Source organism: Cucumis melo, chromosome 5, assembly GCF_025177605.1.
Source record: "Cucumis melo cultivar AY chromosome 5, USDA_Cmelo_AY_1.0, whole genome shotgun sequence".
Lineage (NCBI taxonomy): Eukaryota > Viridiplantae > Streptophyta > Magnoliopsida > Cucurbitales > Cucurbitaceae > Cucumis > Cucumis melo.
In genome coordinates, this window is record NC_066861.1 from 2,956,397 (window position 1) to 2,967,616 (window position 11,220).

General features: G+C 35.6%; 1 protein-coding gene across 2 annotated transcripts; it reads left to right on the forward strand.

The window, feature by feature from the left end:
* The first annotated feature begins 53 nt into the window (after positions 1-53).
* Positions 54-8,594, forward strand: LOC103491309 (protein RETICULATA-RELATED 1, chloroplastic). 2 transcript variants are annotated; one of them, XM_008451194.3, is made up of 8 exons: positions 54-667; positions 5,023-5,187; positions 5,271-5,363; positions 5,891-6,006; positions 7,171-7,269; positions 7,367-7,672; positions 7,758-7,922; positions 8,089-8,594. In XM_008451194.3, the coding sequence occupies exons 1-8, from the start codon at positions 284-286 to the stop codon at positions 8,375-8,377; spliced, it is 1,617 nt and encodes a 538-aa protein (XP_008449416.2). In that variant the 5' UTR covers positions 54-283; the 3' UTR covers positions 8,378-8,594. The 2 variants fall into 2 exon arrangements, with proteins under 2 accessions (XP_008449416.2, XP_050941142.1); XM_051085185.1 differs by having other exon boundaries at positions 7,201-7,269.
* Positions 8,595-11,220: the final 2,626 nt, after the last annotated feature.

Sequence of the window (11,220 nt, forward strand, 5' to 3'; positions counted from 1 at the left end):
GAGTTAACTCGTCTAGAAAACCGGAGTCGACTCAGTGGGTCAATCTCTATTGAAGATAGTGTTCTTCGTCCCTTCCGCAGGCGGCTATCCTTAATCCATTAAAACCCCTTTCTCCACCTACTTTCTTCTCTCTTTTTCTCTCTCTAATTTCCCCATTTCTTAGAGAGATTGAGTACCAGGGAAATTCGGAATCCTTAGTCTTCTTCTTCTTCCTCCCCGTTTCAATCTCGATGACCATTTAGACAACAGACGGGATTCAATTCAACCTCATCCATAGCCGAATATGTCTCATGCGGTGTTTCAAACGGCTCAAATCATGCCCATTAACACCCAGCTTACCACCAACAAGCTATGGCTGCCCTCGGTTGTTAAACTCGGTCCCTCTTATCGAAATAGAGCAGTTTTGGTGGTCAAGGCTTTCACAACTTCTTCTCCTTCTTTCCCTTCTTCTTCTTCTTCTTCGGGTGTTCCTTATGGGGATTCCATTGCTTTTCTGGAGCGTTGCTTTGAAACCCCCTCTGCGCCTGCTGGGTCTGACCCTTTTCTTGCCATATCTTCTTCCTCTTTTGGCCCTGTTATGAAAGGCCAATTTGGTGCCCTTGGTTCTGTAACTTTGGAGAAATCCAAGCTTGATTTGTCTCAGAAGCAGTCCAAGTCTAGCCCTGAGGCAAGTTACTTCAGTTTTGCTTTCGCTCAATTGGATTGTGCCTATGCTTTGGTGTTGCATGGATTCTTCTAGTCGTGAAATGTTTCGTAGTTGGAAAAGCAGCTTTATTTATTTTATCATTATTATTTTTGGCAATATGAACTTTGGTTTTGGCTCCCTTTCTATGAGAAATGGCATTTTAACTTGGAAGTTTTTGTTCCTTGTATTTCTGGCAATTGATTAGGGACGTTTTCCTATCTCAGCCAACTGTTAAACGTTTCATTACAATTGAAATATAGGTCTTCCGAACTTGGGTTTCTATTTCTATCTGAGAGGCAATGCTTTTTGTTAGAATATTAATCTTATCTTAATTCTTATGGATAGTTGAACAGTAGATGTCCTAATTTAGATGTACAGAACCACTACCAATTGTTTCTGGTGTTTGTTGTTTGGAGTTTCTACTGAGAATGAAAATTGGTATAGGAGAAGTGCAGGGGTTTGGGGGAGGGGGCAGGGCTATTTGGTTTATTTGTATATTTTTGGATAAGAAACAAAAGATGTTAGAGGGAGTGACAATGCCAATTTTTCCTTTCTTTTTGAACGCTATTAGATCACCGTTAATAAAAATGAGTCCACTTCTCAGTAGGTCAGAAATGGATTTGCCAAGTACTGATTACTGAATCATATTTCTTGGAGAGAGGTGCAGGACTATCACGAGTAAGCCCAATGGTTATTGGGGGTGTGAAAAAAAGAAAAAGAAGAAGTAAAGAGCTTAAGAGAGAATGAGTTTGAACTAGTTACCTGCTTAATTCGATGAAAAACACATATAAAAAGGTTAAACTATTGCCTTTTGAGATTAATCGGGTGAGTGTATCTTGGGCACTCACGTGTATTATTAAAAAAGATTACAGTCCACTTCTCATGCTTATTTGGTGGACTTAACGAAAACAAGCAAATTCGAAATTGTTACAAGTTGATGACTTGTACTCTTGTCCAGATGCCCGCCCAATATAACCCTTTCATGGGAACCATCCTCTTCCCTTCGCTTCACCTTGATGGTGCATAATTACTCACAATGCTCCATCATAATTGGTGTTGAATCCTTCTCAATCTTGGTGGTGACGGTTAATAAAGGAAGTCATGCTACTGTACAAAGTTTGAAGAAAATTCTTTTTGTCCATGTAAGCTGAATCTTTCTTGACTGGCTTCTGAAATTCAAAGTTAAAATGTCTGTTAGATTTGCCTCCCACTCTTGAACTTTTCAAGGAACATAAAGGTGAAGACAAGTTACTTAGGATAGTAAAGTTTTCACACGAAGGAGGTTTGTTTATGAAGATGACAAAAGTTTGATGACAATGGTGGAAAAAGAAAAATCATTGACATTTTTGTAGATGGTAAGATAGTTTGGTCATCCTTATTGTATCTGACGCTAAATTTTCTAGAAAAAAAATAAGTGCGCCAAACTCAAGGATACAGTTGTAGCAAGGTCATTCCTTTCACCCTTCTAGAAAAGATCAATTGTTGAAAGGTATTATTGGCCTCCTTTTCTTGTCTATGATATCCTTATTTTTTTCTGTTTAGAAAAATGGTATTAATGTTTAATGGCCTAGAGATCTTTGTAGAACACATAATTCCTGCCCATCTGCATATATACAGTCCTACTTCAGCCGATGGACTGTGCATGTGTCTAAGTGAGACGATGAGGCACTGTTGAGTGTGCCATTGGACTAAACGAACATTTCTCCTCTCCCAAATCTCGCACATTGAAAGCACGGGAAGAGCAATCTGTTTCCATTTAACGAGAGCACATCCATGGTTTTGAGGAAAATCCTTCCAACAAAAAGATCCCTGCCAATAATTTTGTTGTTACTGGTAGTGGTAACTTATTTTTGTTTGGATTTTTGTGGGGAAGGAGAGATAGGGAGGGACACTCAATGAAACGGATTTGGGCCAATTTATATCTCCCTCTGGAAATAAAAATATTCCACCATTTGTCCAGCTTGGATATGACATTTTCAACTGATGGGCTCCAAAAGGATGGGTCTCAAGGTCTTCTTCAAGAGAGAAACCAAGATAGTTGAAGAGAAAAGGTTCTGCCTTGCATTCAAACCGCTCTGCTTGCTTTCAACAGAGACAAATAGGAGACTGAAAATTCTCTTTTGACCCATATTTCTTTATGATCATTGAATACATCTCGAAACAATCTCCTATTCTTATTTCCTTCTAACCACAGTTGCCAAGAAAATCCCCAAATAGACTCGCATCTCTTTATGACCCTGACAAACTTCCAGAACAATCTGTTATTCCTTCTGACTGAAGTTGTCAATAAAAAATCCAAATGGAGCCACATCTCTATTGGACGCCTACAAACACCTTGAAACATCTTATTCTTTTTAACCATAGTTATCAAGAAAAAACCATAACTGACTTATACCTCTTGATGACACCTACAGGCATTCTGATACATGTATTCTTTGTAACCAAAGTCATCTAGAAAATAACCTGATTCTTAAACTATTTATTATTATTTTATTTATTAATTTTCTTTGATTTGAATTGTAACAACTTAGAAGAAATGCCATTGTCACCCCAAAAAAATGTATGCTAAGAAGTTTCCTCCGAATATGAAGCTGAAGGATCACCGCATTCTGTGACAGTATAAAATGTGTTCTCCCAAACTAGATATAGGAACAGTTCAGAAACATCTGATTGACATCGCCAGAGAATTCTCTATGAACCAACACCCTAATCAACCTGAAGAACACAAGGGTCCTAGGTTGTATTTATCATTTGTATCCATTTACAACAAACAAGGTTCTACTGGAAGGGGGAAACACAGCCTACCCTAGAAATGAAGGTTCCCTTGCCTTAAATAGGAATCAGACAAAGCACACCCAAAGAGGGACATATTTTATATTTTTAGGATACGGTGATCCTTCCCTCTTCATATTGGGTGGAAACAGCTTGTCGGGGTGCAAATGGCCTTCTATCCTATGGTAAGCCTCATTTTGAATCTCAGAGGCTTCTAGCTTGAAAGAACTTGTAGGTAGACTCACTTTTCTCCAAGCAACCCTTGCCGAGTAAGGTGTGAATCTTTGGAAAGGAAATGATGACAGCATTAGCTTCCACCCTTTCAAATGGGAGAATGTCATGCTTCCAATTGAAGATAGAAGTGTTGGGATTTGTAGCTGATTAACAAGAACGAGCCTTAGCAAAAGGGAATTGATGCATCCTGAATGAGAATAGAGCCTTTTGAAAGAAAGTCATCAAGGCTTAGTACGGCCCTACTTGCTTATCTTCATCTCTGGGCTCATCATCCTATAGATCCTTTTGGGGTCTGTGGATTTCTATTATGAGGCATAGGAAGTTGATATTTTATTGACTTCCCTATAATGTTAGGGATGGGGCACATACCTCATTTTGTAGTTTTGTTTGGTCGAAGGGCTCTTCGATAGCATAAAGCTTCTGTTGGCTTTTTGATTTGACAATAAAAAGGTTTGCACTTGTTAAATACTTTTGGGTGGTGGAATCTAACATTTGGAATTTGCTTCTTAGAAGGAATCTCAATGATATTAAATAAAAAAATTGGACCTCTCTTATGCATCTTTTATCCTTCTTGCAACAAACACAAGGCAGTGACAGAATCTTGTGGAAGCTGTGCAATCGAATGGAGATTTTTCTACAAAATTTCTTTTGAAGCATCTATCACAGAACACAACTTTTGAACATTCAAATGGCTATGTTGATGTTTGGAAGATTAAGTTTTTTATTTTTTCCTAAGGTGGTAAGCATTCATGATAAGCTCCAACACAAGATGCCTTACATTTATGCATCAGAGTCTCAAATTCACCTCACCTCTTTGTATCATGCAATTATGCATACAAGTTCTGATGCACGGCTTTTATCTAGTTCTGGTTGACCTGTAAAATGTCAGATGCATTGGTGGAGCCCTTTTCTGTTTTGGGTTGGCTCCTTTTGGGGTTTTGGTTGCGTGTCCCTCTAGTATTTGTTCCCTTTGTCTGATTGGAACTTGGAATTATTGTTTCTCATTACACACAAAGAAAGGAAAAATGATTCTAGCCAAGAATTGTCGACTGAAACGTTTTGAGAGTCTTTGGAGTTAAATATACCGAAGTTGTTATTTTTATTTCTATTTTTGCACTTCACCCTCCACTTTAGAGCACAATTGCTCTCTATTATGTTTTATGTCTTTTTGTTTTCTGCTTATAAAAGAAAAAACATGTCCTTTGTTTTCTGTTGTCCAGTTATGTTTTTGGTTGGTGGAATTAAGCATGTCTTTTATGTTGTTGGTTGTGTTATTTCACTTTCCCAATTCCAAGTGTTTCAAACTGAAATAATGTCATAGCAAATTGCAGACTGCAATTGGGGGAGGTGGTGGAGATATTGGCAAGAAAATCAATCATGGTGGCGGTGACGGTGGAGACGATGATGGTGATGATGATGATTACTATGATGAGTTTGATGATGGCGACGAGGGAGATGAGGGTGGCTTGTTCCGGAGAAGGAAATTTCTTGAAGAGGTATACAATCTATTACCGACAGATCTGTGTTGCTATTGTTTTTTATGGGCTCATTTTTAGCACTAACTTCATATTTGCTCTAGCTTTTTGATCGTAAATTTGTAGATGCAGTATTAAACGAGTGGCAGAAGACAATGATGGATTTGCCTGCTGGATTTCGTCAGGCTTATGAAATGGTAGTGTTTTGATTATCTTATTAGTGTGATTAGGGGTGGCCATTCAAACCGCAGCAACCAAACTGTTTCTTAAAACCGAACTGAATACTTAATGAAATTGAAAAATTCGGTTTGGCCCGGTTGAAAGAAATTTGAAACCAAAACTGAACTGAACCGTTTTTAACTACTATTTATATATTTTTATGCTTATAGATTTTTAAAAAAAGTAAAACTAAATTAAAACCGAACTGCTTTTAATTTAAAGAACAAAAGCTAATTTAAAACCGTACCGAATCGAATTGTTTTTAAAATGTTTTAAAATTACCAAAACCGAATTTGAAACCGAACCAAATCGCATAAATACGGTTCAGTTTGGTTTGAACCAATAAATTGGTTCGGTTCGGTTTCACCTCCAAACCAAACCGAACTGTTTCCACCCCTAAGTGTAATATTTTCTCGTTGGAGTAGGAAATATTTTATCATTTTCCTTTTGTGCTAAATATTTAGCCTTGAACTTTGGTTAGATGCTGACAAATTATTTATCCCAGGGTTTAGTTAGCTCGGCTCAAATGGTAAGATTCTTAGCAGTGAATGCCAGGCCAACTACAACTCGGTTCATTTCACGGGCACTTCCTCAAGGAATCTCACGGGCTTTTATTGGCAGGTGATTTCTTTAAAAACCTCTGGTAGAATTTACGAGGCCTTTAGTTCTTAGGTAATTCACTTCAATTCTTTTACCAATTCACCATTCTTGGAGAGGTGACATGGGAACTCGCTTACTTGAAGATATTGATTGTCCATTAAGCATCTGCGTCTTAATATTAGATCCTAAACCTGAATTTAAGCAATTAGATATTGTAATGTCTAATTCTAAATTACCCATGAATTCTACTGGATTCTTAAGCTTGCTGACATTACATTTTAGGGATGGTTGCATATATGACAAAATGAGCCAAATAGCCAAAATAGCTTAACTTAAAACCATTTTCAAATATTGCAAAATCTATGAAAACTATTTGCAAAATTGCAAAATCTAAGAAAACTATTTGCAAAATTGCAAAATCTAAGTGAAAAGTCTTAACCCCCCTCAATACACAATTTCAATCCAAATCACTAGTACACAAATTTAGCGCAGATTGTTTCATTTCGAACTATTTGCACGTTTTATTTTCTTTCTTAAGTTTTGCTTAATGTTTTCATCTTTATAGTTTCATTTTTGGTCCATTTAAATAACTTGAACCGTTTTTTTTTATTAGTTTCATTTTTTTCTTCAAGTCATTTTTCTTCCATGCATGTTTTTTATGACTGACTTGGACCATGAAGGAAGTTTATAAAGTGATTGACAAACTCTTATCACCAATTGAAGTCCATTGTTGATAGGAGTCCATTGTTTATTGAAGCCTATCATGGAACTCAAGTCGCTGTCTAGAATTATGATCACATAAAATTGCCATTTCAAACCCGCTTTCACCTTCCAATTCTCAGTGCTAGGGTCATCTCCTTTGGAAACTTTATGGTGTCTTTTCTGCCTAATTTTCTGAAGTAGACATGCATATTTTATATTATATCAACATATCTATGATAATACTTCTCTATCAATATCTAGTATGTGGAAGTGGACCAACAGCTTGACTAGCTTCCCCCTCCATCTCCTTTTCTTGAGGAAATAAATTTCAAAACGATAAAATGAACAGTTTAATTTCTTTCATGGTTCCATACTTGAATTTTTCTTTTACTGATCAGTAGTTTGTTTAAGCGAAAGACTGCATGCACTCTTTGAAAAAGAAATATATATTATCAAACTTCAACATATTATATAATTGCACAGGATGTTAGCAGATCCTTCCTTTCTCTATAGGCTTCTTTTAGAGCAGGCTGCTACAATTGGTTGTTCAGCTTGGTGGGAAATAAAGAATCGCAAGGACAGGTTTGTTATTTAGGCATATGGTTAAACTTTATTTCATTTTTTAAATTTATCTTTTATTTGATTGGCTTACAAATTTGTTGTTCTGTTGTGGCTCCAGGATAAAACAGGAATGGGATCTGGCGCTCATTAATGTTCTCACTGTTACCGCTTGCAATGCTATAGTTGTTTGGTCACTTGCTCCTTGTCGTTCATATGGAAATACATTCCGATTTGATTTGCAAAATACATTACAGAAGCTTCCCAATAATATATTTGAAAAAAGTTATCCTATGAGGGAATTTGACCTACAAAAGAGAATCCATTCGTTCTTCTACAAAGCTGCAGAGTTGTGCTTGGTCGGTATAACTGCAGGAGCAGCTCAAGGTGTTTTGTCCAATTTTCTCTCAAGTAAAAAGCAAGAAAGGTAATAGATCACTCCCATTTGGCAAATAGAAGTGCTAATTAAGTTCCCATTTTTCTTCACACGGAATTGTGTACGTGTTTGCCAGGTTATCTGTATCAGTTCCAACTGTGAGTACCAATGCTCTCGGGTATGGTGCTTTTCTCGGCCTCTATGCAAATCTCCGGTATCAGTTACTATGCGGTTTTGACAGAGCAATGATCAATCATTTTGATGTTATTGGAGTCGCTCTGTTTTTAAGCTCTGCAATGAGGTTCGAACTGCTTTTTCCCTTTTGAAATATCTTTGGCATTTATTTGTGAAGCCTTAGACATGCCATTTTTTTTCCCTTTAAAGTCTCTGGTTTAAACACAATCTTATCCAAAAAGACATTGTTGGGTAAAGAATATTCTATAAAACCATATTGGAATTGTATGTAGGGTTTTGAATGTGCAACTAGGAGAAAGATCAAGATTGGCTTGGCTTGGAATAGAGGCAGATCCATTGGTTCAGTCAAGGGAACTCTTGCAGAAGGTTTACAACCGACCTTCTGAAGACATTAATCAGTCTTCCTCGAAATGGTTTATTTCAAAGAATGCCATCATTTCTGGCCTTGGACTCCTCGGTCTCAAACAGTCTGGTGCTGACTCTGTCTCTGAAGGTGAATCAGTACCCAAAGCACGGAGGAAGAGAATTGTTCGGAGAAAGGTAACGGCAGGTTCGTCGTGATCTTTTATCCAGTTAATGCATTGTTCAGTACCCCCAGTTTTGCAGTATGACTATAGATTTGGTGCAAAGTTGCCGTATAAATCTTTGATAAAAGTTAGTTGATAGGTGGATAATATTCTGTCCTTTGATGTAACCTCGTGATCCAACTGGAGAAATTCATTTAAAGCTGAATTCATGCAATTATTATTAAATTTCCCTTGTTGGGTTTTTCTTTTCATTCTTCTGGTTGGTGTTTTCCGCCATCTTGATTGAACATTTGAAATACTCTTCTTCTGGTATTATCTCTTTAATGAATAAGGTAATCAAAGTAGTCTTGGTATGAAACTACTGATTGAGTTAATATTCATTTCCCCATTAGGAAAGTAAAGCAAAAATCTTACCTTCCAGTGGGGAACTTCTATATAAAGGTGTAAGTAGGTTGGATTCGGTTGTTTTCTCTTAAAACTGACCCGACCCATGTTCAGTTCCGTACGGACAATACCCGACCTACTGATCAGGTCGGCTCAAATCCAATTTTTACCATCCAAAATTCAGAAATTAAAAAAAAAAAAAACCAACAACCTGAAGATGCTCTGAACATTTCTAATCCTTTTTTTTTTTTCCTCTTTTGAGAAATTGTTAGGATACATGAAATTCCAAAATCTATGTTCTCGGACAGAGACGTCAAATGAAGTCCCATAAGACAATGTAACTTGTAGACATCACATCGGCCACAAGTTGTTGATTGTTGGCTACTGATTCTTTTTTCTTTTTTCTTTTTTCTTTTGGCTCATTCCCCATTTCTGCTAATTCCTCCCTCAAACTTGTTGTATATTTATCTTTCCTGCCCTCTTTACTGTCACACAAAAAACAGAAAAACTTGTTCATTTAGGAGCTTCAATCTGAACTTCAACTATTGAGGTGTGGTATCAATCGTGTTGGTTGAGGGTTATTACATTCTCTTTATTGACTATCGTTAGCCACCCACCGGCGGTCACTACCAACTTATTTCCTTTTATTTTCACCAAAACAAGAAGGTATAAATGGCTTCTTGTTTTAGGTGTTCCAATGCGAAAGTGTTATATGGATGGTTATGGATGGTTAGGATTTAAAAATTAGAAATCATTAGTTAACCTCTAATATCAAATTCTAAAACCGACCAAGAAACAAAGGAGTACTAGTTCTTCACTCTAAGTTTGAGCACTCGTGATCAAACTCATCTGAATGTTCTTGACATGTAACTTGGATATAATCAAACTTACACGAATGTTTTTAGTATGCAATCGAATATAAGGTGGTGATGAGCTTTGTAGTCTACCAAAGAATTTCTATTGATAAAAAAAGGGATAGTTGCAAATGTAGCAATTATATTCAAAATAATTAAGTATATAGCAACATTTTAAAAAAATTGCAAATATAGCAAAATTTGTCAAAATCTATCAATGATAGGAGTCTATCACTGATAAACCATGTAGCAAATGTTGGTCTATCACTGATAAACCATAAGAGTCTATCAACGATAGAAGTGTATCACTGATAGATTTTGCTATATTTGCAATTTTTTTAAAATATTGCTACATACTTAATAATTATTCTAAAAATTGCTACCTATTATAATTACCCATAAAAAAAAACCCTTAAAACATCAATTATAAAAAACTAGTTAAAACAGCCTAATAAGCTTAGATAGCCTCCCAACAAAAACCATAATATATTAGAAAATGATTAAGTTAACTATACTTAAGTGTCATGAAAAAGGACAAAATTGAAAAATATTAAAATTACATAACAATTATTAAATAAAATTTAATCAACAATTTGATGTCGATCGGTTTATATTAGGTTCAATAATGTATTGATGTGATGAGGGTTTATGTGTTTGTGCTGGTTGTGGGAAGAAGAGAAAAGACTAACTATTGTCATGGAGATCAACCAAGATAAAGTATACTAAAATTAAAGGATTCAAACTAAAAGTGGAAACTACGTACAAACAAAATGAGAATTTGGCTTAGCACACTTTTGGGTTTCGTTTTTAAAAGTAGCATATTTTTTTAAACTTGTAAAATCGTTTTTCTCAGCAAGATTGATTATTGAGATTTCTATAAAATTTTAAAATTTTCAACTTATCGATTGTTTTGGTTTTTTCGGTGCATCTCGGTAGACAATTAGACTGAGATTATACCATTTCTCAAATATTTTCCAATCTTATTTAGTTCTTTTTATCTTTTTTTTTTTAAATATTCAAACCTTCTTGGATCTTAATTAATTTTTGCTACTTTTGTCAATTTTTCGATTAAATTACCATTTTCCTTTTCCTAATGCTTCTCTTCTTCAACCAAAAACCTTCTTTTACATCACTCAACACAGTCATAGCAAACGTTGTCACTCTCTTTCTTTCTTGCTTCTGTCCAATCAGTTCTTCCACCTCTCATCAACGAGCTTACTTCTTTCTTCTTTTTCTCTTTCCTAAATTCTTGACATTCCGGTTTGAAGTTATAACAAGATAATTGGATTGATTAAAGAAAGGGAAGTAATTAGCATCCTCTTTCTTTCTTCTTTCCCAAATTCTCGACGTTCTAATTTGAAGTTATGAGAAGATAATTGAATTGATTAAAGAATTAAAGGGAAGAAATTATGAAAAGGAAAAATGACAATTGACCAAAAATAGTTGGAGAAATTGGCAAAAGTAACACAAATTAGTTAAGATTTAGTGTAACATTTGGGATGAGATCGAATTCAGTAAATGTAGCAAAAACGAGTTAAGATTTGGTGTAATGTTTGGGAAGGTTTGAATAATTTTTTTGATAAGATAGAAAATTAAAAAACCCAAAACAACCTTGAAAATTTTTAATATTTTAGGAAAT